General features: G+C 47.9%; 4 protein-coding genes across 5 annotated transcripts in view; 1 reads left to right on the plus strand and 3 right to left on the minus strand.

The window, feature by feature from the left end:
• LYSMD1 (LysM domain containing 1) overlaps positions 1-1,758 on the minus strand; it is a 7,791-nt gene extending 6,033 nt beyond the window's left edge. The window contains exons 1-2 of the mRNA XM_081815940.1: positions 1,305-1,758; positions 900-1,088 (exon numbers count right to left, since the gene is read on the minus strand). Coding sequence (XP_081672066.1) covers positions 900-1,079 — 180 coding nt within the window. The 5' untranslated portion in view covers positions 1,080-1,088; positions 1,305-1,758. The remainder of the gene's footprint in view (positions 1-899; positions 1,089-1,304) is intronic.
• An 81-nt stretch (positions 1,759-1,839) lies between these two features.
• SCNM1 (sodium channel modifier 1) lies at positions 1,840-4,025 on the plus strand. Its single transcript, XM_006728356.3, has 7 exons — positions 1,840-2,043; positions 2,288-2,358; positions 2,601-2,689; positions 2,787-2,884; positions 3,004-3,092; positions 3,519-3,713; positions 3,860-4,025. Exons 1-7 carry the CDS (start codon positions 1,993-1,995, stop codon positions 3,957-3,959), a joined length of 693 nt encoding a protein of 230 aa, XP_006728419.1. The 5' UTR covers positions 1,840-1,992; the 3' UTR covers positions 3,960-4,025.
• A 659-nt stretch (positions 4,026-4,684) lies between these two features.
• Positions 4,685-10,005, minus strand: TMOD4 (tropomodulin 4). 2 transcript variants are annotated; one of them, XM_031041068.2, is made up of 10 exons: positions 9,899-10,005; positions 8,715-8,879; positions 8,351-8,507; positions 7,917-8,033; positions 6,662-6,751; positions 6,348-6,478; positions 6,144-6,251; positions 5,603-5,746; positions 5,202-5,346; positions 4,685-4,804 (listed from the first exon to the last, which is right to left on the minus strand). In XM_031041068.2, the coding sequence occupies exons 2-10, from the start codon at positions 8,835-8,837 to the stop codon at positions 4,782-4,784; spliced, it is 1,038 nt and encodes a 345-aa protein (XP_030896928.1). In that variant the 5' UTR covers positions 8,838-8,879; positions 9,899-10,005; the 3' UTR covers positions 4,685-4,781. The 2 variants fall into 2 exon arrangements, with proteins under 2 accessions (XP_030896928.1, XP_006728420.1); XM_006728357.3 differs by having other exon boundaries at positions 9,871-9,992.
• Positions 10,006-10,604: 599 nt separating this feature from the next.
• On the minus strand, positions 10,605-21,212 carry VPS72 (vacuolar protein sorting 72 homolog). The gene is made up of 6 exons (XM_006728360.3): positions 21,010-21,212; positions 16,948-17,100; positions 16,646-16,760; positions 15,899-16,075; positions 11,497-11,641; positions 10,605-11,182 (listed from the first exon to the last, which is right to left on the minus strand). Exons 1-6 carry the CDS (start codon positions 21,124-21,126, stop codon positions 10,795-10,797), a joined length of 1,095 nt encoding a protein of 364 aa, XP_006728423.1. The 5' UTR covers positions 21,127-21,212; the 3' UTR covers positions 10,605-10,794.
• Positions 21,213-24,143: the final 2,931 nt, after the last annotated feature.

Below are 24,143 nucleotides of genomic sequence, written 5' to 3' on the forward strand. Positions count from 1 at the left end.
GAGTCCCGGGATCGAGTCCCGCGTCGGGCTCCCTGCTCGGCGGGGAGTCTGCTTCTCCCTCTGACCCTCCTCCCTCTCATGCTCTCTGTCTCTCATTCTCTCTGTCTCAAATAAATAAAATCTTAAAAAAAAATAAATAAATAAAAATAAAAACTTAGAACTGGGGTGCCTGGGTGGCTCAGTCAGTTAAGCAATGGACTCTTGATTTCTGCTCAGGTCCTGGTCTCAGGGTCCTGGCGTGGAGCCACGAGTGGGGCTCCATGCCTGCCTGTGAGTCTGCTTGGGATTCTTTCTATCTCTCCCTCTGCCCCTCAGACCCCCACCCTCCACAAATAAATACATGAATCTTAAAAAAAAAACAAAAAACAAACAAAACTTAGAACTAGAGTGGTTAGAATACTGGTCTCATAAAAACTTAGAAATCAGCTCTCCATTGTTTGCTGTAATGCTTAATCACTTGCAATTAAAAAGTTTCTATGTGGTTAACAGTACGAGCTTTGGAGTTAGACCTGTTTGAATTCCCACTCTAATACTCATTAGTTAGTTGATCTTGGTCAAATTGGTTAGCCAATCTAAGTCTCAGTTTCTTCTTCTGTAAACAGGAAACAATAATTGTACGTTTGATAGGGATGTGAGAATCAAATGGGCCAATGTATGTAAAGCCTCTAGGATAGAGACTGACATAATAAATAGAAGCAGCTCCTCTCCACTGGGATAGTGGCACAGGATTTGTCCCAACCAGACAGGGCAACACTGAGATGGGAAAACAAAAAGATAAAGGTGGATCAGACCACAATCAGGAAAATTTCAGGGGAAGTTGCTTAGAAGAGTCATTACATTCTAATGAGGAATAAATTTCTTCTAAATGGTAGTCTGCATGCCGATCGTGGAAAACTCACCGTCACCCCGTATTTGAGTGCTAGTCCAGCCAGGGTGTCTCCGGGGGCCAACTGATGCTCCAGGCGTCTTTCCCTCACCGGGGAGCAGGCAGACTGCACCAGGCTTCCGTAAGAACGAGCCCGGCTCCCTTGAAGCAGTCCTGACCCCCCGAGGGGGGCCTGTCTAGAGGGAGAAGTCATCTCCTCACCCTGTTGACAGCCGGGGTTGCAACTAAGGGAGGCCTGGCTAAGTGCCCGACAGTGTTGGGACTGGGGTCTAGGAATGGATATCCAGGGGATTCCTTTCCCCTTCTGTCTCCTCTCCTAACTCTCCGCCTCCCCCGGCACTTCGCGCCCCCTCGGCTGTCGTTTGTCCTCCTTCCAAGCCCCCTTCCCACAAATCTGTGCCGAGGATTCAGTCCCTACCTGAGTCTATCCTTAGCACCCTGCTGACTTTCGACCCTCTCACAATTCGCTATGTTGACCTCTGACCTTTGAACTGTAGCTACCCTCCTCCACACTCCGCTCAGTTTGCCACCCGCCCCCAGGTCGGGCAGCCCCCGCCTCCTGGGTTCCCCCAACTCCCTGGCTCCGCCCCGTCGCGGGGTTGGTCCGCTAGTGTCAGGAATAAATCCGGCCCACCCCTGGTGGGCTGTCGGCGGCAGAGGAGGCGCGTGATGACCGCGAGAGTTTGTAGTTCACTTTCCACTCAGAGATCCTCCAAGGCCCGCTCCCCATCAAATCTGTCACAGCATCAAAATCGGTCTCCACGTTTAGGTTCTTGTCTCCCCATACGCCTCGAATCAGCCAAGATGCAAGGGCCAGGAGCCAGCTGGGCGGCAAGCTCCTTGAAAAAAAAAAAAAGACTTCATTTCCCAAAAGGCCCCGCGTGTGCGGGGTCGCCGGGTCGCGCCGGAAGTGCGGTCCCCTCGGCAGGCTGTGGGCGGGCTTTCGGGTAGCGCGGCGCATACAGGGAAGCGCTTCCAGGGCAATAAGGAGGCCAACCGGAAAGAAAGCCGAAGGAAATAGGAGAAGTCCCATTCTTGCTACCGTGGCCTGGAAGGAGCGGCGGAAGCGGCTCAGGAGAATTGCTCGCTTCTGGGACTCAATCGTAATGTCTTTCAAGAGGGAAGGGGATGATTGGAGTCAACTCAACGTGCTTAAAGTAAGCGCAAGAGGAGAGCGTTGGGAGCAGTTTCACTGCCCTGTGAAGGAGCTGTTTTGTTGCTCTGGCAACAGCTGCGGTTGGGGGGAGGACGCGGGAGGGAGCGGCTAGAGCTGGGTAGTGACCCCTTTTTCGCTCTGATTTCTGTTCTCATGGTCCTTACTCCCTTTCAATCCTCGTCCCTGTCGTTTCCCTTCCGTCCCTCCCTCCTATCCGGCCGATGCCGTCCCGTTACCCCCTGTAGAAACGAAGAGTCGGGGACCTGCTGGCCAGTTACATCCCAGAGGATGAGGCGCTGATGCTACGGGATGGACGGTGAGCGCGAGGGGTGATCAAGCCTGAGGGTTCTGCGGTTAGAAGCTTAATAAAATTTTGTTATCAAGCGGGGAGAGCGGGAGTATCTAGGATTCTTTGGTGGGGAGTGAGGGACAGGGATGTGGGTGGTGGAGATTGGGAGACCTCAGAGTTTGGCTTTGGAAAGGATTGCTAGGTCAAGTGGGACCAACAGCCCAGACCCCACTCACCCGGGACCAAATATCTTCTCTCCTCATCTCCAGCTTTGCTTGTGCCATCTGTCCCCACCGACCTGTACTGGACACCCTGGCCATGCTGACTGCCCACCGTGCAGGCAAGAAACATCTGTCCAGTAAGTTTGAGGGAAGACAGGGGGTTAGAGAATAAACTCCAAATGTCTGCAGATACTCTGCTGTTCTGTTTTTAATTCTCTTCCCCTCAATCCTCAGGCCTGCAGCTTTTCTATGGCAAGAAGCAGCCAGGAAAGGGAATGGACCAGAGTCCAAGACAGCAGAATGAATTGAGGCCGTCAGAGACCAAGGCTGAGGTAGTGGGGGGGGGGGGGGGGTGTGTTTCAGGTGGGCCTGCTGCACACCTTAGGCTTGAAGGGCTTTGACTTCTTTCTAGCTCTGAAGACTCTGACTCTGTTTCCCATCTCCATACCAGGCTCCTCTGTTAACCCAGACTCGACTTACCACCCAAAGTGCTCTGCACAGAGCTCCTTACTATAACAGTTGCTGCCGCCGGAAGTACAGGTCTGTGGGGTTGGAAAGCCAGAGGTAGGGAGGGACAGAGGAGATAAATGGCTCTAAAATGATGGTATTCCAAATTGTATTCTCAGGAATACGAGTATTCCAGAGATGTTAACTGCTATTTCAGGAAAAAGAGGATTTTGCCTTTGTTTGTTTGTTTCAGAAATTGCACTTTGTAATCCTACTTGAAGAATAGTAATATTAGTATATTTGAAGGGCTCTACAAAGTCTTAAGATTAAAAAAACCTCAAAAATTTTAACCTAGACTTTTAAAAATTTATTGATTCCAAAATTCTTTTTTATGCAGGGCATTTATTAATATCTTGAGGAACACAGTTTAGGAAGCACTGCTGTAAGGGGTTGGGAGTCATAGGAGAATTGGCCCTTTTCCTTTATCACTTTTATAGACATTGATTCTTCTCTACCCAGACCAGAAACCCCTCGTCCCTCTGTCTCCCATTCCCCTTTGCCACCCCCAGAGGTTGAGCCCGAGAGTGGGAAGATCACTAGGGAACCCATGCCTGGGGTTGGCCCACAGGCCAAAGAGCCAGCAACTGTCTCGTCCTCTGCACCCATGAGCCCCACAAGAAGACGAGTCCTGGATCATTACCTTACCCTTCGAAGGTGAGTATGCAGAATCACTTTCCTCAAGTTTTCTCTTTTCTCTCTGACTCTCCTTATTTCAATCCTTCTCAGTTGTTTTTTTCTTATCCCCACTAACTTCTTAAACCTCTTTTCCTGACCTATTCTATTTTCTCTGATATTTCTAGCTCTGGATGGATCCCAGATGGACAAGGTCGCTGGGTAAAAGATGAGAATGTTGAGTTTGACTCTGATGAAGAAGAACCCCCTGATCTCCCCTTAGACTGACACCCTCTTTCCCCATTTAGTTCACAAATAAATTTCAGCGGGCTCTGGGAGCCTAACTTTCCTCGAGTCGGCTTCCGTGTCCCATTTCAGGATTTCATTGGTGGATTTTTTTTTAAGGAGGCTGAACACCCAGCGTGGAGCCCGAGGTGGGGCTTGAACTCATGACCCTGAGATCAAGACTTGAGATCAAGAGTCAGATGCTTAACTGACTGAGCCACCCAGGCACCCCCCATTTCAGGATTTCACATCTGCACTCTTATCCTGGCTAACTCTTCCCTGCAATGTACATGGCTCCCCATACTTCTAACCCCTCCCCCACCTTCTACCAAAGTCATGCCAAGCGTCAGCTGCACACAGCCCAATGCCCTATTAATAAGTCTGTCAGAAGGAGGTCTTTGCCCTTCATGTTGTCTGCCTTCTTCCCCACCTCCACTCAAAGTCCTTTCCTCCTTCAGATCACATGACGGTTGTGGGTAGGCACCAGGGGGCCTGGCCACATCTGGAAAGAGGGCTGGGGTAGGTCCCTATGAGAGCAGAAGGGACTAACAGCATTGGCAGGGCCATGGGGAACACCAAGGGAGGGAGCTCCCCCACCTCCGCCTAGTAACTTGAACCTTCTTGCCTGCTGATCCCCAGAGTATAAATAATCCCCTGATGAATTGGCAGTAACCTTTGGGGGTTAGCGCCAAGATTCCCACCCCAAAGCCCAAGGAAGGAGGCAGGCAGAGTGGACAGAAGGGCCTTTATTTACAGGAAGGGGGAGAGATGAGGATTTAGGTATTCAGGGCTCCCAGCTCTAGTTGGTAAAGGGAAAAGGTAGTGTTATCTCTTTTTTTGCTGGCGACCTGTAACGGGAAAGAGTAAACACAAATCTTTGTTCCATCTCCTGCTTCCTGCAAAGGTGCCCTTCTTCCCCTTTCCAGTTCCTTGGCCAGACTCATAAAGAGGTAATGTCTTAGGCCAGCAAGCATGCCCACCCCCCATTAATAAAGCAAAATAAGAAATGACATGGCAAGTAAAAATACCATGGCCACAAACAGGTATGTCTAGATTCTTTTCCACCTTCCTACAGGTATAAATTTGGGGCAGGGGACTTTTCTATCTACTTTCTGGTCACTTATGTACTTCTCATGTGACTCTTGTTTTGGCAGCACCCCAGGCTCTTAGTCACTAAGTCAGCTTTCAGGAGGATCCTCTCCCTCCTTGCCCTTTCCCCCACACAACATGTCTGCGTTTACTCACGTAGTTCATTGTTCCGGGTCATGGCCTGGGCGGCCCGAGCTCGTGGCCCCTGCTGTGTAAAGTGGTAGCCAAAGCGGACAATGGAGGGACACTGTTCGAGCACGGTGGCCATCTCCATCTCCACTGCGTCGCCAGGCCACTGGCGCTGGGGGAGGGAGAGATGAGACCTGTCAGCTACCCTCTCTGCGTTGTTCATGGTCCCACACCACCAACCCTTTGGGGAGTCAAAGAAGCTTGTTTCGTGACAGTGGGTGATGAGAGATGCTGACTTGGCTCCCTTCATAGAGACAATGAAGAGAATTCAGATAAGATTAGATGAGATCCTGACCCAGTGGCTGCCCGAGGGAAGAGACTCAGTGAATATTAGCTGAATGCAAAGACCAGGGGAAGGAAATGCTGACCTGGTTGTCTACACGGAGCTCAGTGAGTGTGGCATTTTCCCGAACTGCCTTCAGCACAGCCATGAGCCCTGTGCTGCTGATGAAGTTGGATTCAATGTTCAGACTCTGGAGGCTACGATTCTCACGCAACATGTCCGCCACCGCCTGGGTAGTAGGGACTTGGGTTAGGATTAGGGGATGGTTTCACAAATGACTGAGGAGAGAGAGAACAGGAGCAAGAGGGAGCACAGGTCTTTGAGAAGAGTCCTTGAGGAGCTGTCGGTGGGGCTAGAGGGAGACAGAAGGGAGCGCAGGTAGTAGGGGAAGCACAGAGGGTAAGTGTGCAGTGGAGTTGGTGGGTGGAAGAGAGGGCTGTGGCTCTCTCAGAAGGTGATCTGAGGATCTCAGAGCGTTGAGCCATAGGAGTGAAGGTAGAGTCTCCCATCAGGCTATGCTAAGAACACGATGGGAATAGCAGCCCCAGCACAGCCCCTTATGACAGCCCTGGCAGGGGTACGTGTCAAGGTATGGGGAGAGGGCTAGGGATTTCAAGTTGCCTTACATTGGCAATGGGGTCACCACTCCTTGTGGCCACCAGACTGAAGCTCCGGACATAGGTATTTGTCTTCATGGCCTCACATAACTCCGTTAGCATGGGTATCGGGATGTCCTGTCGGGAAGAAATGGCGGGCTAAGGGACTCACATATCTGGGACTCACATAGTTAAATGGGAATTTATTATTTGAAGAATGAGGAGGTCAGATACCTGTATGTTATTGAGGTTCACCTCCTCCAGCTCCTTGTCGTTGTTTTGAACACTCTTTAGGATCTCCTCGATGTTTGTGGGATTTGGGGGCTCATCTGGCACTGGCTTATACTTGTCAGGTTGCACCACACCTGGTGGGTGAGGGCCAGAAGGAAACCCCAACATGTCCTCCACAATCTCCTCCCCATTGGTTCTCTTATTATTCATGTACCACATTCTCTCCGTGATCCCCTTGTTTCACCCTTTGCTACCTTTCCTCAGACCTTGGGACCACCTGCCAAAGCCCTGGGTGTCATGCCCCCAGACACACTCACTGCTAATGCCTTCCGTGTTGCAGATCTCTCCACTGCAGATGGCGTCATAGTATTGCTTGTTGCTCATCAGCGTGTACATGCCCAGAATTGCTGGAGAGAGCAAGTAGAGGGGAGACAGGTTTCTTCCCAGTCCTCGCTCCTCATTCTGAATCGGTTGTAGTTTTAAAGCCTGACCTCCTCCACTCTTCCAGTGAGGTTCCTATCTCCCTAGGTCCCAGAGTTCCCTTACATGAACTGCTTAAGGTGGTGGCTTTTAAAACTGAGGCAGGGCTAAGGGAAGGTCTCTAAGGAACCCCCAGAGGGTGAGGGAGGGAAAAACAACAACAGTGTTCCACATTCAGGAAAAAAAAAAAAAGCACGAGGGAGTCTGTCAGACTTCCTCCTGTTTTCAGCCAGGATAGTTCCACTTTTTTTTTTTTTAAGATTTTATTTAGGGGCGCCTGGGTGGCTCAGTTGGTTAAGCGACTGCCTTCAGCTCAGGTCATGATCCTGGAGTCCCAGGATCGAGTCCCACATCGGGCTCCCCACTCAGTGGGGAGTCTGCTTCTCCCTCTGACCCTCTCCCCTCTCATGCTCTCTCTCACTCTCTCTCAAATAAATAAATAAAATCTTAAAAAAAAAAAAGATTTTATTTATTTGCTAGAGAGAGACACAGCGAGAGAGGGAACACAAGCAGGGGGAGTGGGAGAGGGAGAAGCAGGCTTCCCACGGAGCAGGGAGCCAGATGCGGGGCTCGATCCCAGGATCTTGGGATCATGACCTGAGCCGAAGGCAGACGCTTAACGACTGAGCCATCCATGCGCCCCAGGATAGTTCCACTTCTATTTGCTTTAAAATTCCTATAAAATTGCCTTTGAGATGTGAACTTACTAAATTAAAAAATGAATGAGTGAGGCGCCTGGGTGGCTCAGTTGGTTAAGCAACTGCCTTCGGCTCAGGTCATGATCCTGGAGTCCCGGGATCGAGTCCCGCATCAGACTCCCTGCTCAGCAGGGAGTCTGCTTCTCCCTCTCCCGCTCCCCCCTCTTGTGCTCTCTCTCTCTCTCAAATAAATAAATAAAATCTTAAAAAAAATAAAATTAAATTAAAAAAATGAATGAGTGAATATATAAACAAACAAAAATTAAAAACCATGGCCTGAGGCTTTTTCTAACATCCGTGTCCTGTTCAGGGCCTTCCTCACTAGTCCCAGGCCCTGGGTAGGAACCCCTGGCCCTGGTGTCCTCACCCTCCTCAGCGTCCCACAGCTGCCCACCTGCAATGTCACACATTTCAGCATCTGTGGCATTGGCCAGTGCCTCTTCCAGTTCAGGCTCCAGAGTGATCTGCTCCTGTACAGGAATTTCTTTCTTGGGCTGAATATAGGGTTTCCCTGATGGGGAGATGAAGGGTGGTTGAGGTAGAGGTCTTTCCTCCTAAGATCCTGGTCTCCAGCTTCCTTTCCTTCTCCAGCAGGTGGAGGTCTGGGTCATTAGGGGCCACTGTAAAGCCTGAGTCCTCTACCAGCTCAGGATTCCTGGGTCCCCTGATCTCTTCTAAAAGTTGAAGAGTGAAAGATGGCATGTAGGTTTCAGGGTGGCCGAGTCCCTGGGCAGCTAGGAGCTGGAAGGGGAGAGGGAAGCTGGAGGGGGTACACTTGAGAGACAACCATTTGGGTTTTGGTAGGCATGGTTGTTAGGGTCTCCATACCTTTCTTCTCGCCTGTGAAGGGCACCAGGTCATCACGCTCTTTGACCTCTAGTGCCTGCTGCTCTAGGTACTGCAAAAGGGCATCCCGGTCCAGCGGCCCCGTTGGACTCTTCTTTGTCTGGTCACGTTGTCTTAGTCCAGCTGGCAGGAGCATGTTCTGAGGGATGAATTTTGGGGAGCAAGTCGGACCTCTTCTCCGATCTGGGGCACCCCCAGGGCTCCCTAAAACATCTACAGACACCCTTTCCCTGGCCCCCTTGGGACTCCAAGCCCTGTAGGCCACCCCAATCTTAGCCACCCAGGGCCCCTCACCCTTCCCAAATGCCTGGGAACTGCCCCTGGTTCCCTGTGCTAGGGCCCCTACCTCGGGGTCCATCTCCTGTAGCTCGCAGTCCAGCTGCTCTAGCTCCTCGGGGCTCAGGGTCCTTAGGATCTCATCTTCATCTATGTCTCTGTATTTCTCCAGTTCCTTCTGATACGACGACATGATGGCCCCCACCCCCTCCCCACTGTGTGGCACTCACGGAGCCTGGGGGACATGGGGAAAGTGATTGGATAATGGAAAGATGTACACAGATGCAGCAGGACATAGACCAGCCAGGAGGTAGAACAATGAACTAGACGCCTTGGAGGTTAGAAATCTAGTTGGGCATGGGAAGATGGGGGAAGGTTAGGTTGTTTAGTTAGAATCAGAGCTTCCTTCTTCCTGCTTCCCCAGCTTCAACCACTCTGGATGGGGATCCCAGGCATCCAAGCTGGATTTGTCTGCCCATTGTATGACAGAAATCCTGGCAGCACCCTCCCCTATAACCTCGCCTGTTGGTGCCTCTTGCCCAAGTACAGCTGCCAAGGCCCCTGCCAACACAGCTGGCCCCATGCCTGGATCCTATTGGAAGGAGGGGGGGCAGAGAACTTCAGGGAAATTCCTCCTCTTTTCCCCATCATTCAGCCTTTTTCCTAAACTGGCTTAAGAAAGCAAGGGGGTTGGGGGAAGAGTTCTCTTACCCTACCCTTGTTTCTTCTTTTATTGTGGGGGAATCGAGATTTCACTTTTTATGTTTGCTAAAAGTCTAAATCCCAAGGGAAAGCAAGGGCTCAGAGGAGCTGGGGCACTTCCAGGTTGGGGGAAGGGTGGGACGGTTTCAGAAGGGACTGAGTCCCCACAATTGTCCCTGGCTTTGGATGGGAAGGTGACACCGGACCAATGGGTGGGAAATGCCTTCTAAATGCGATAAAGTTTCTCTAAAAACAGTGGTAAGATTAAACTTGCACAGTCTTTTACATTATGGAAAATACACACAAGCTACACATACACACCATGCCAAATATGAAAGATCCAGAAAGTGTGTGAGATACTTGCATTGACAATGTAAACTACGGTTAAGAGATAGGACGGACGGTGGCAGAAACATACGCCGAGGGACAGAGACACACTCCGTATCATCCCCAATAGAAGCCACCCCTCTCCTCCCATCTCCCACCAGGCTCTGACCCATAAGCCCCCTGCCTTCCCCACCTACCAGTCCTGGTGGCCACCACCCTTCTCACCTCCCCTTCTGTCGGTTGGTCTGTCAGTGCTACTGGAGCACTGTCCCAGCAGCAGGAGGAGCCCGGTGCCGGGGAAGAGGGTGGGGGAACAGTGAGCTCAGCATTTTATTATTTTAGCTCTGGCCAGGTGGGGGGTAGTGGGAGATCACATATACACAGCCCCCATACCCTGCCCAGCCCTGAGAGCCTCTAGTGGCCACTAACAGCCATGGCACTTCCTTTCCTTCCTGCATAGAAATCGGAGTCCTAGAAACTGTTCTAGGACAATCACCTAGTTCCTACTTACTTGGTGCCTTGCAGTGAATATAAGGTGATATAAAGGTTAAGTATAAGAATTTTGTTTGGATGTCTAATTTAAAGGTGCTTATAATCCAGCTGGAGGAATGAATACTTAGAATTTTTTTTTTTTTTAAAGATATTTATTTATTTGAGAGCGAGAGAACGAGAGCACATGAGAGGGGTTAGGGTCAGAGGGAGAAGCAGGCTCCCTGCCAAGCAGGGAGCCCGACGCGGGACTCGATCCCGGGACTCCAGGATCATGACCTGAGCCGAAGGCAGTCGCCCAACCAACTGAGCCACCCAGGCGCCCGAATACTTAGAATTTAAAAAGGGAAGTTCACAATAAACGCTATTAAACAAAATAAAGACCCATATTTACTCAGACATTCACGAAGACTTCTTGCTCCCAACTCTAGATCAGATACCAAAGGGGATCTTGCTCTTTTATTAGATTAAAAAACACAAAACCAGTAGGCACTGTGGGGGGGAAAGAAATATAGAAAAGGGCTAGGCAAAGCTCAGAGCTGACAAAGGGGAGAAGCAGGGAGAGAAGGGGAAACATGATGAAGAGCCCCAAGTCAGGGCAGGAAAGAGGTTTCCAAGGACTAAACATCTCCTTATTTGATGACAATTTTCTGGCGCAAGGCTCGGGGCCCAGAACCAGGGAGGGGCTCAGGAGGTGGTGGGCCAGGGCCCAGTGCCGAGGCAGTGGGCGGCAGTCCGTGGGCAGTGATGTACTTCTTGTAGGCCTCACGGATGATCTTGAAGGCTCGAGCAGTGGCATAGGGGATGTCTGTGACAGGGTCCCGGTACAGGGCTGGCCGATGGGTCACGGGGCAGACCTCCCGAACAGGGACCTTTGGGGGCCGCCCTTGGGGAAACCATTCCTCAAATGTTGCATCATCGCTAAAAGTGATGAAGGTACGGGAACAGCGAGCTGGAGGGACGACGGGTCCAGTGCCGGCACGGGGAGTCAGTGCAGAAGCTGTGGGAGTAGGATCCAGTCTAAGGGGAGAGAGAGAGAGAAAAACACAAAAACCTCTGAGGAGGGAAAACAACAGATAAAGAATGAGATCAGACAGGCAAGGAAAGAGAGGAAGGAGACAGAGTGATTGGAGCTTTCTGAGAGAATCTAAGTGACAGATGGGGTAAAGCAAGCTGGGCTGGATGGAAAAACCTAAGAGAGAGGGGAGAGGCTAAAAGAAAAGCTGAGGGAAGAGGACTCTGAAGGACATCCACGTGTTAGAGAGAGCTGTGTGAGGATTGTTGAGGAGGGCAGGGAGAAGCCTCTCTCCCCTTCTTCCCTAGGACATACTCACCCTTCCACATCCACATTCTCCTCTTTCGGGCCTGGCTCCCCAACAAGCGGCACTGTCACCGAATGATAGGTGATTATGGGCCCAGGGCACTTCCGCTTCTTGTGCACCTGCTTCTTTTTGTCAGCCTCGAGCCTCTCGTATGTCTCTTCAGGGTCAAAGGAAGGAATGAGAGGATGGTGAGTTCCCCCTGTGCCCACACCTACCACTGTCCCACAGTCTTTTGAGGACGTTTCTGGCTGTCTAGTCCCTGCCTAAGCCATTCATGCAAATCCTCTGAGGCCCCCTAGCACCTCTACTTCTGACGTTTTCTGTTTGCCGCCGACATCCTCTCTGCCCATCTCTCCTGTCCACTTGGTTCCTCATGCACTCAGAACAGTGGGACTTCAGCGCTATTCAGGGACCCTTGGATAAGGAGCCTGTTTCCCTCCGTATTCCTCTACAGCTGCCCTGTCCACTTGATCCCAGCAAGAGCAGCATGCTGCGTCTTCAGGCATCTTTAGTCGTTACAGAGTTCCTTCCTATTTTAAGCTGAAATACGATGACTGATGACAGTTTTACCTTTTTGGGCTATAAAGGATGCAGTTCTAATCTGTCTTCCACATGACAGTCCTTTACACAGTTGAAATTAGCGTCCATGTCTCTCCAGGCTGATCACAATGCCCATTCCGTCGAGCCATTCCTCGTACAACATGGCTTTGAGATACACTCTCAGAGGTTGCAAGCTGGGCAGCCTACTTAAGTGTTTTGTGTGATCTGTTTTGTATTGTATTTTTAAATTTTTTTTAAGATGTATTTATCTGGGGGAGTGGAGAGAGCGTGTGAGTGCATGGGGGGATGGGGAGAGGGAGAGAATCCTCAAGCAGACTCCCTGCTGAGCTTGGATCCTGATGTGGAGCTCTATCCCAGGACCCTGAGATCATGACCTGAGCTGAAATCAAGAGCTGGATGCTTAACTGACTGAGCCACCCAGGTGCCCCAAAGAAATTACATTTAAATAAAGAGATTTCTGGTTCCTCTTAAAATGACAAGAAATCTGGCAACCCTGCATCTGCACTGTCACGTGGCAACAATGAGCTGAGCGGAATAACTGCCTCTCCTTCTGAGCACTCCGCTAATTCACCACAGTCCCCTGGCTGGACCTGTGACACTGTGCTACGGCAGTTCATGGTTGATATACACGTCTCCTCCTCAAGGACAATGACTGTGACTCACATTACCTATATATTATCAGGGCCATGCAGTGTTCCACACATTACAGGCACTCCACAAGTATCTGTTAATGCTCAATAGGTCAAAATATTCCTGTCCCTTTCCTCTGAATGAACTCCAAATTTGTTTCTTAAATGTGGTACAATCTTCTAGATAAAGTCAGACCAGACAAGTGTGCTCTGGAAACCCCACCAATGACTTAGCCTCTTTTGTACTTGGAATTCTGGTTGGTAATATTGCTTCCTTTCCCTTCAGCCAGCCTTCCAACCCTTCTCCTTTCAAACACTTCCCTGTACCTTCTGGAAATCCTGCTCCATAATCAGCCAACTCATCTATGTCCCCAAGTTCCTCACTCAGCAGGCCTTCCACAACTTGTCTTCCTGGAAGCCTGGGATCCCGTCAGGCCACCACTCTCCCAGTAGCCCTCTGGTGGAGGCTGCTCCCCCTGCCACATCCCAAGCAGGGTGTGCCTGTGTCCTGTTGAGCCCACGCTGCAGCTTTAGATCACGGCTCCTCTACCCATCTGCATTTCCCTTTTGAGACGTATGCCACCAGGCTAGACCACTCCTCCTTCCTGGCACGCTCACTCCGTCACTCACTGAAGACTTAGGCAATGCTTTCTGCTCTTCCTCTCCACCACACTCCTATCATCCTACATTACCCTGGTGACCTCAACATGTACACAGGTAACTCCTTCAACATCCCATCCCCACAGTTTCTTTACCAATCTCATCTCTTAACAATTTTCCTGTCCGTGACACTTGAGCTATCCCATTCCGCTTCAGCTACAGCCTATACTTTGTTATTGCCTGGAACTGCCCCAGCTCTGAAATACTACAGTCACACATCCCAGGCTCTGGCCACAACATCCTATCCTTTGGGTCTGTTTGCTCCCTACTCTAGATACCTCTGTTCTTTCTTGAGACCTCCCGTACACGGACCTCTCCACATTCTCTCTCCCTAGCAGCTCCTTCCAGTCTTCATTTTCCTTTGTAAATCAAGGTTATTTCAGTCACTCTCATCAATCCAAACTCCCTGGCCCAGACCTGGATTGCTGAGTGCTCCTGGAGAAATATTATGCAATGGGGCAGACTGGAACTACCATGAACGCATGTTCTCAAAATTCAACAGACTCCCCCAACATCAGCAGAATATTCTATCTCAACTATTTCAAACACTCTTCACTCTCCTCAAGCTTTCAGCCCTATGCCCAACATCTGACAGGTGATAGTGCCTAAAAGACATCAGATGAGAACCACTCCAACGTCCTGCTGTGAGTTTACTAACCTCCAACTATAAGCCATCCTCCCACCCTCCCTTCTTAACTTAAGCCAATTCCTCCATCTGCGCTCTAGCTACCCTTTCCCTCCACCTCCCACTTCTCCAAAAACCCACACTATTAACTATCCTTTTTTTGCTTCTCTATCATTAAACTCAGGGTGCTTCTCCCCAAAGACAGAGTTCCTCCAATCTTTGAATAAAACAAACAAGGAAAACTCTACATTCACCCCAGACCCTATAGCTTTTATTCCTTCCTCCACCCCTCACAGCCAAACTTTTTAAGCCTGCTTCAAAATGGCATGGTTCCCAAAAAGTGCTCCTTAAGGTCATCTCTGACCTCTTTGTTCTGCTCTTGAGTGGCATCTCTGCAGCACTCAGAAGAGACTCTCTCTCAAACAATTCTCTTTGCGTCTCTGTCTTCTCTTCCCCAAGCTTTCTCCCTGGCTGATCTGACCATTCTAACGTCATCAATGCTATCTATACTCTACAGACTTTCAAATTTCTGTTTCCAGCCCAGATCTTTTGTCTAAGCCCGGATGTGTATACTGAACTGAACTCTCAGCACTGCATGGCCTGTTCCCAGACTCCTCAAATTCAACATGTTCAAAAATGAACTTATTTTTCCCCCTGCCGAGCCTGCTTCTGCAGGGTCTTCTATCTCAGTTACTGATGTAAGAAGCCTGGGAGTTACCTTCTTACAGTGGCCCAAACCAACCAATGTGATCAAAGGATGTGGAGTATAATTACAGTGACATCAAGGTCACCTCACTGTTTGTGATGGCTCTCAGTCATTTCTGTTTTGAGGGACAGCTACTGTTTGAAAGTACTGAATTACCATCATACAGATAAAGATTAAATATCCGATTTTAAAGTCAATATAATGAAACAATCGTGAAAATACATCCTAAAAATGTTGGAACTGAAGTAAATCTTTTCTCAATCATCGTGTTCTTTTGGAGTTATCTGAGTTTGAGAAATATAAAAGTGGAATGGCTTGGGTTCCAGATATCTGCGTAAACAATCTTCCACCCCACATTTGTGCTGTAAACATTCAACTATACATTCTTGCTCATGTAAGAGAAAGATTCAGAGAAAGAAAGACTGGGGGGTGGGGTACAGAGAAAGAAAACAAATTAAATACTATAGTTGATTCTGTGTTATTTCACCCAATGAAAGTATGCCCCACATTGAGCATTTGATGGGATTGTATAATCTGCTGTTCCCTCACGTACCTCTCATGATTTAAGACTCTTAACACCCTATAAAGAAATGTGTGTTCTGGGGCGCCTGGGTGGCTCAAGTCAGTTAAGTGTCCAACCCCCTGATTTTCAGCTCAGGTCTTGATCTCAGGGTTGTGAGATTCTCTCTCTCCCTTTTCCTTTGCCACCCACCCTGACCCCACGGCATTCTCTCTCTCTCAAAAAAAAAAAAAAAAGAAATGCATGTTTTGTACAATCTATTACTGTACACTATTGTGTACTCAGCATATAAACTGAAGAGATTTTAAAGAATCTTGACTTTAAAATAGTTCATCTCATGTACTAATTCTGGTGAATTTCTAATTTTCATGATTTAGGCATTATCACCCCACTACGTAAACCAGAACAGCAAAATACAAGTAGGTTAAGTAGTTTGCTGGCAGTCTTACAGAAAGTGAACAGCAGAACTAGGATTTGAATTCAATTCTATGCAATTCTTATTTTACACCAATACACTTTCTCTTCAATATAACTTGTACTTCAGAGCCCTCCTAACTGCCTTGTTCCTTGCTCCTCATCCCTCACTCTCTGCATTTCCTTCCTTTGATTCCCTTGTTCTGATCTCCATCTCCCCAGCTGCTCAGGTTCTCCAGTCTCCACTTTTCTCATGCTCCTCAACCCTCTTCCCTCTGTTCTCAAAACCACAGACTGACCCAGTGAACGTAAGTTGAGCTCCTCTGTGATCTTGGCCTCTCTGAGCAGCTCTTCCTGGGTTAGTGGCCGCTCACAATGGGGCCCCTTTCGCCGCCGTGACTGGCCCTGCCTCTCTTGTACCCGAAGGAATGTCTGTCTTGTATGCTCAGCTGTAGACTGACGCATGGACTTCCGACCTGGGAAAGAAGTCAGAGAGAAAGAAATCTTTGAATTCATGTCCACCTCCTTTATTTATTTTTTTAATTTTAAAACTTATTTGGAAATCATTTCAAACTTACAAAAAAGTTGCGAGAAGAGTCCACAGAATACCTATGTATCCTTTACCCAGATCACCTATTAACCTTTTGCCCCATTTGCATTGCATGTGTTTTCCCAAATGATCTGAGGGTTAAGTTGTACACATCCTAGCTCCTGACCCTAAATACCTCAGTGTATATTTCCTAAGAATAAGGGTTTTCCGGGCATCTGGGTGGCTTAGTCCGTTAAGCGTCTGCCTTTGGCTCAGGTCATGATCCCAGGGTCCTGGGATCGAGTCCCGCATGAGTGGGGAGCCTGCTTCTCCCTCTGCCTCTGCCCCCCCTGCCCCTGCTCATGCGTACACTAATAAATAAGATCTTTAAAAATATATATAAGGGTTTTCCTTATATAACCATAGTATAGTTATCAACTTTAGTAAACTTAACACTGATACAATGCTTTATCATTATGTTCTAATTTTGTCAATTGACCCAAACATCTCCACTCACTGTCCGAGCCATCATCCTGTAGTTCTAGCGGCAGCAGTGCCTTCTCTTCTCGGGCCTTCTGAGAGCTACCAGCTGGAGTGCTGACCTTTCGAGGCCTCAAGCTCTTGAGAGGCTCCTGGGGACAGATTGGAATCAGATACCAGGGAACAAAAGTGATAAGGAGAAAGATGAGGATCTTAAGAAAACTAGCACTGTAGGAAATTGGACTGGTTGGGGGGGTAGAGTACTGGGACTTCATGAAGGGCACAACAGAAATTACAGGAAATTATGGAAGTCCAAGAAAACCAGGATACCCCCAGCACCTTATATGCTTTGGTGACTACTCGGCGCTTCCTTCTTGGCTCTTCTGCTTCTCCATCACTGGATGGTTCATCCCCTTCGTCAATGTCAAAGTCAGAGTCCACCTCATCCTCTGTGTCTGACTGGTCCCCTTGATACTCATCATCTCCTGATTCCTGAGGACACAGGGAGATGAGGTTCTGTCACTGGAGTCATCAGTGCCCCTCCAGGAACAGAATCCTTTTGCTTTCTTGATGTAAGAGTTGCTCCACTCTCCTTCCCAACACAGCCTTCAATTTCTTCAGGCAAGAAACCTTCCAAGCTGATGGCCTTTGGCACCAGCACCACCCCTTCCAAGCATTAATCGATTGCCCTTTACCTGTAACAAGTTGTGTTAAATGTTGGGGTACAAAAGGATATGGTTTGACCTCTACCTTCAGAGGTCTCACAGTCTGGCAGAGGACAGGACATAACTGTAAAAGGAAGTCTGAATACAAGGCAACTATAAAGTATCAAATGGTACTAATATGTTGCAGGAGTGGCCCCTGGGTGGCTCAGTCTGTTAAGTGGCCAACTCTTGATTTCAGCTAGGGTCATGATCTCAGGGTCCTGAGACTGAGCCACGTGTCAGGCTCCACGCTCAGCAGGGAGTCTGCTTGAGGATTCTCTCTCCCTCTCCCTCTGCCCCTCCCCCGCTCTCTCTCTCTCAAGTAAATAAATATATAAATCTTTTTTTAAAAATGTTACAGGAGCTCAGAGGAAGGCACACTTCCCATAGACTGGTGGTCTGGGAAGGTCTAAACTTTAGACTTTATTCCTTTAGAGCAGGGGTTGTCAAACTTTTACTGTGAAGGGGACAGAACAGAACAGGTAGTGGGTCAGATCTGGCCAGCAGGTCAGGGTTTGCTGAGCCCTGCTTTAGACTCTAAAGACCAAAGAGGACTTGAGTCATGGTTTAAAATACTGGTAATGTTTAGACAGCCAAGAGGGCAGAGGTATCATGGGTAGATGGAATAGCAAGAACAAAGGTTCAGAAGCAAGAGTGTGTATACCTTGTTTATGTAGATTTAGACCTAAGTAAAGCAGGTTTGTCTTAGGTAAATCTTCCTAGCTGGGGCGCCTGGGTGGCTCAGTCGTTAAGCATCTGCCTTCGGCTCAGGTCATGATCCCAGGGTCCTGGGATCGAGCCCCACATCAGGCTCCCTGCTGAGCGGGAAGCCTGCTTCTCCCTCTCCCACTCCCCCTGCTTGTGTTCCCTCTCTCACTGTCTCTCAAATAAATAAATAAAATCTTTAAAAAAAAAAAAATCTTCCTAGCTACTCCCTTTGACTCGGGCACAGCCTTCTTCCAACATTAACTAACTGCCCTATAAGGCTAGAAGACATGAAAAGATTAATTCAGTCAATAGAGAAACTTACATATCAGGTTAATAAACTGATGACTTTAATTTGTAGGCCAGTGATTCTCAATTCTCTCCCTCTCCTTGTCCCACTACTGATAATCATAGTTGAGGTAAACTTACTGAGAAATAGGTCTCATTCCTCAGGTGTGTTGGAACAGAAAAATAATTGGGTACTAATACTCTGTATAATGGAGAGCCAATGAAGATTTGGGGAGATAGAAAAACTGTATAAAAGGGGTGTTTCAGAAAGCTCTGGAGGTGGTTGGCTGAGTGGAGTAGAGAACATGGAGTACAGCCTAGAATTGAGGGGCTACAGGTTAGGGCTAGAATGGAGCCACATGAAAAATAAAGGGAAAAACAGTTGGGGGCAGGGGAGTCAACTGGGCAGGGTGGCACCTCAAACATGTGGCTCTCTCTTCAATCAGTGATGTAGACCAACAGGCTAATCTTGGTACACATGCTGCCAAAGCAAGCAAATAGCACAGGCAGTTGACACTCCAAGCTAGCCAGAGTTCAATCTTGCACTGATGACCATCATTTCCTCCCAACTGATGTTTGTAAAAGACAGCCTGGGAACACATTAATCCCCTAGCTCTAACCTGGTATTAAGTAATCTCACCAGAGATGAGTAGTTCAACTACACATTAGCTTAGTGTCCAATCAAAATGCTTTCACTAAGTTAGGGATTTACTACCATTCCTTTGGCTTTTATCAGGAGTCAATAATAGGCACGACTAGATAAGAAAATGTTTCTACATCATCTACTGAACCCCCGTTACTTTATATATCTTATATAAGGATGAAATTCTTCCTAGGATTTAATGCTGAATGAATTTTTCTCTTAAAGAACATATATGCCTCTTTCTTACTGAAGAAAGAAACTCGGGGTGGGGGGGGGCGCCTGGGTGGCTCAGTCGGTTAAGCGTCTGCCTTCGGCTCAGGTCATGATCCCAAGGTCCTGGGATCGAGCCCCACATCGGGCTTCCTGCTCAGCAGGGAGCCTGCTTCTCCTCTCCCTCTGCTGCTCCCCCTGCTTGTGCTCTCTCGCTCTGTCAAATAAATAAATAAAATCTTAAAAAAAAAAAAGAAATTCAGGGTTTGGCTGCCAGGAAGTTCACAGCTAAATGTAATATCAATTGCTATTACCAATTTAGCAGAGGCTCCTGGTACAATTACTTCTGATCTGTCTCTATTTTTACTGTTCCTACTTTTTGTTTGTATGGTAAGCCTCCTTTAATCCTTTTTGGAAACATGAAGGGTACATATTAAATAACGACTCGTAAAATGACAGGAATAGGAAAATGGCCTTTGGGGGAGGGATGTGAACATTCTATTTTAAACTATAGTTGTCAGGGCTGTGTAAGTAATGACTCCCAGTCATCAAGTCCTGTGGATTCAATTTCCTTAATTTGTCTTGAAACGTATTGCCCATGTTTCTCTACTCCCACTACCTCCTTCAAACCATTCTCCTCATGACAGAGTGAGCTTTCTAAAGTACAAATTTGATCATGGTACTTTGATGAATCTTCTCAGTCCTCTGGATGAAGAGCAAAACTCTTTAACATGGTTCACAAGGCCCAACATGATCTGGCCTATGCCTACTCCCTCCAGCCTTACTAACCTTTATTCTCCTACAAGGTTTGGAGAATGAGAGTAAGCATGCATGTACCAGACCGAGACTCAGTACCTTTACACATTCTGCCCCAGCCTCTCGGTGGGTTAACCTTTTCCTCACCCTGCTCCCAGCCCTACTACTATTCATCCAGCCAAGGCCTACTTTTCATACTGTAGTAAGTTTAAACATCATGTCCCCCAGGGATGTCAATCCTGACCAATGACTCTGGCTCCCACATGTTACCAAAGCACCCTATGCTTACCGGTTATTTTACTCCTTATCACACAATATTTCAACTATTAATTCATCTGGTTCCCCCATTGGGGTCTGGAATACGAAGAACAAAGTGGTGTTTTTAATACTCTCTGCTTCCCTAGAACTTAAAACAGTGGTTGGTTTGCCCTAGTTTCTCAACAGGTATTTTAAAAATGGACAGATTCAATCAGTACCAGTACCAATCCAATCCAATCCAGAGAATGGACGTATACCGTTGAAGAAGACAAGCCATTTCTAAACTTACAGAGCTTACAACCTAATAGGAAAGTATAAACAAGCAGGCAAACCAAATCTAATTACAATTTGAAATATATTCTACTAAAGAAATAAATGGGCCACTTTTTAGAGCAGTTAAGGAAGGGTTAACTAAGGAGACATTTACATTAAGATTTGAAAGCTGAAAAAAGAGTAGGCTAAGCCCCTCTTTTTAAGATTCCTTTCCATACTTCAGGTGGATAACCAGGCAGTGGGCCAACGAGTGACTACGACGAGCTCGCGTACGTTGTTAGACGTCAGAAGTGCAGTGAAACATGCAACTAGAGAAGTACACAGTTGGTTTCTTCCATATTCTGGGGTGCCTCCGGAGAGCCCCTCCATCCCTGACCCCTCCAACCCCATCCAGGACTCTCCTCTCTAAGGCTCCAATTTATCCCCCGGCGACTCTCCCACCCGGTCTCTAGTATCAGCTCCCAGGGCTCCTCTCCATTCCCCGCCCCCTTCTTTGTCCGAGGTTTCTCCGTTCAGGACTCCTTTTAGCTTCCTCCCTTCCCTCTTCCTGGGCCCGGCTCTTGCCTCTGTGAAACCCCCATAAGTCGTCTGGTAGAACTCATCTTCCTCCTCTGCCTCCAGGAGCCCAGAAAGCCGGTTCCCCGCGGTCTTCCGGGGGGCCCGGCCCCCAGCCAAACTCATACCGCCTACCGAGACTACGCCGCTACCAGCGGCCCCTCACCCAGTGCGGCTATCGGAGCTCGGCGCTCGACACCACTACCTGCGGGTGGCAGGCGGCGGCGGAAGCCCGTCCTCCACAGGCAGAAGTAGCAGAGCGTCGAGAGGCTTCCAGTCGCGTCTGCCAAGCCTTCTTCACTCTACAGCCCCGCCCACTGGGTACGCGGAGACCACCCCCAAGCTCCCCCCTCCCTAGCCCGCGCGGACCTGAACTGTGGAATGATTCGACTAGGTGTCACCTGGAGCCTCACTATCCTAAGTCCATAATTTGGGAATCAACAAATTTTCACTTATTAGAGGTCAGACACCGCCCCCCCCCCAATCCGTTTTCCAGTCTGCTTCTAGTAGTGAACCTTTCTAAAAACCCAGGCTTTGTCACTCTTCTGCTCAAAGATCTTTAATGGCTCCCTAGCATCTACAGGTTAAAGTCCAAAATCCTTGAGCCAGAATAGTAGTGTGGTTAAAAGCATAGCTTTAGAGCCAACCAGACTTGAGTTTGAGTTTAAGGTCGTCTAGCTGTGTGATTTTGAACAAGTGGCGGAATCTCGGTTTTCTCATCTGTAAAAGTGAGACTCGGGGCGCCGGGCTGGCTCAGCGGGTAGAGCGTGCGACTCTTGATATCAGGGTCGTGAGTTCAAGCCCCACTTGGGCATGGAGCTTACTTAAGAAAAATAATAAGATGGGACTAATAGTATCTACCTTTTAAAGTTGTTGAAAAAGGGGTGGGGGAATGGGGTGGCTGGGTGATGGACATTGGGGTGCGTATGTGTTGTGGTGAGCGCTGTGTATTGTGTAAGACTAATGAATCACAGACCTTACCCCTGAAACAAATAATACATTATATGTATTAATAATAAATAATAAAAAGAATAAAGTTGTTGAAAAGGTTAAGAGATATATTCCTTGTAAACTGCTTCACACAGGATTTAGTAAGCACTTAGACGGTTTAGTAGGTGATAACTACCATTAACATGGCATTCAAGATCCTTAATAATTTGGCCTCTCCCTGCCTTTCAAGCCTCACCTCCTGCCTCATCCTGTCCTAGCACCACCTCCCAATTCTCTGTCGTGCCTGCATGCTTTTCCTTCTCCTTAAGGTTCTTTCCCTATCTTGTATACCTGGCAAAATTCTTGTTCTATAGGATGGTGAAGTCTTCTCACTCACCCACCTCGCTTCCTGGCACAGTTTCCATAACCATGGAGATCATGCCTCCTCAATTCTCCAGAGTAGTTCCAATATCAAACAGTCTGTGGAATTGTCAAGACCCTGTGTCAACTTCTCCTCCCATCTTTTATTCTGAAAATATGGTTGTCAAACCATAGTACCTGTATATACTCTATGATGACAGCTATTACATTTTATTCTAATGATTTATATGTCTACCACATTAGCCTGTGACCTTTTTGAGCGCAGGGACTTTATCTTCATCTGTGTATACCAGGAATTCTCATAGTGCCTAGGGCATAGTGGGAGCTAAATAATGTCAATTCAATGAATGACTAATTGAATGAATAAGATACTCATCCTCTTATTTTGCATCTAGGTTGATCTTGCCTGCCCCTAGCCCCTCCATTCCGACCTTAGGAACTGTTCTAAGACATGAAGGTCACTTTAATAAAGCTGTGTATGTGTGTGTGTGTATGTGTATACGCGCGCGCACGTTATTTCTGCTAAGTTTGTATATGGGTCCTATTTTGAGATCGCCAGATTGCTCTGCTTTTCCAAAGTATCTATTGAACTCCCTTTTCAATTTCCTTGGGGGCACCAAGCCAGCATGTCCTGCTTTGCCTCTGCTTCCACACCCTGCCACGTCACCCCAGTTCTGCTATGCCAGGAATGTTACTGGGGAAGAGTGGCTCTATGACTCAGAGGACACCCCAGGGATTGAGTGGGAGTGGAGGCAGAGACAAGGTATGGGAGAAAAGATGGGAGACGCCCCTAGCCCCACTTTTTAAATTTTGCCTTCATCCATTCATATATTCAGGAGACATGTATTATGCACCTACTTTGTGCCAGGCACTATTCTAGAAGCTTGAGATCTAAAAATGGATAAGATGTAATCTTTGCCCTGAAATGTTCAGTCTTAGAAGGGAGACAAACTAGTAAACAGACTGACAATACAAGGTAGTAGGAGTAATAGTAGCCATTTTCTGGTACATAAAGAGAAGCAAAGATCCCTAAGAAGCTACAAAACAGGGATCTCTTTTCAGGAGGGCTGAAATCAAATTCACTGATCAAATCCCAGGGAGAAGATCCCCCTCTTTGACCTACTGCCTTGGTGAGTCAGGGCTTTATTGGTCTCTTTCCAATTTTAAAATCAGAAACAGCTTTATATCTACACCAGCTGATTTCTAAAATAACTCAGGAAATGGTAGCAGCTCCATGCTTTTTATGAAAACAAGGATTATTTATTCAACAAATATTTATTTATTGAAGACCTATGAGCGAAATCCTGTGCTAGACAGTGTGCTCCCATTGTCTAGTTCCTGTACTGTTTAGTTGGGTGGAGCGGTATAGGCAATTGTAAAATACTTCAGTGTCACACAATTCCATTGCTATGGAATGAAATGGCAACCCAATCATGTGAAGTTTGTCTACCTTAAGCACCCAAAGGAATATGAATAATCCAGCAGGGGGCAGCAGGGAAACAATTATTTTAATCTTGATGAGATTGGCATAGAAGGCAGAGGTAAATAGGCAGGGGTAGTTTGGGCTTTCGGGTCCTAGGTTCCCTTTCTAGAACCTGGACGACACCCGGATAGAGGATAACCAGGGCATCTTGGGGGCTACAAAAGCAAGATCCCCCCCTCCATTAGTCTTCATTTATTAATTCCACAAATAATTATTGAGCCTCTACCATGTGGAGAGTCACAGATAGGAGAAGCTGGAAATACAAGAGTGAAACAGTCTTTGCTTACAGTCCGATCAGGGAGAGACAGGTCTTAAGATCCCCACCTGGGTTCACAATCTCCAGGGTACT

This window comes from Leptonychotes weddellii, chromosome 4, assembly GCF_054177405.1.
Source record: "Leptonychotes weddellii isolate Sample4059 chromosome 4, ASM5417740v2, whole genome shotgun sequence".
Classification (NCBI taxonomy): domain Eukaryota; kingdom Metazoa; phylum Chordata; class Mammalia; order Carnivora; family Phocidae; genus Leptonychotes; species Leptonychotes weddellii.

Bases quoted from the DNA above. Each gene is read 5' to 3' on its own strand.
- SCNM1 (XM_006728356.3), top strand. From the start codon at position 1,993: ATGTCTTTCAAGAGGGAAGGGGATGATTGGAGTCAACTCAACGTGCTT. The intron at 2,690-2,786 runs GTAAGTTTGAGG...CTCAATCCTCAG, and splicing joins AGGCAAGAAACATCTGTCCA to GCCTGCAGCTTTTCTATGGC. The intron at 2,885-3,003 runs GTAGTGGGGGGG...TCTCCATACCAG, and splicing joins CGTCAGAGACCAAGGCTGAG to GCTCCTCTGTTAACCCAGAC.
- TMOD4 (XM_031041068.2), bottom strand. From the start codon at position 8,837: ATGTCGTCGTATCAGAAGGAACTGGAGAAATACAGAGACATAGATGAA. The intron at 8,034-8,350 runs GTATGGAGACCC...TCTCCCCATCAG, and splicing joins CTTCACAGGCGAGAAGAAAG to GGAAACCCTATATTCAGCCC. The intron at 6,752-7,916 runs GTGGGCAGCTGT...TGCTCTCTCCAG, and splicing joins TGAAATGTGTGACATTGCAG to CAATTCTGGGCATGTACACG.
- VPS72 (XM_006728360.3), bottom strand. From the start codon at position 21,126: ATGAGTTTGGCTGGGGGCCGGGCCCCCCGGAAGACCGCGGGGAACCGG. The intron at 16,076-16,645 runs GTGAGTGGAGAT...CTTCTTTCCCAG, and splicing joins ACAGGATGATGGCTCGGACA to GTCGGAAGTCCATGCGTCAG. The intron at 11,183-11,496 runs GTGAGTATGTCC...CTCTCCCCTTAG, and splicing joins GAGAATGTGGATGTGGAAGG to ACTGGATCCTACTCCCACAG.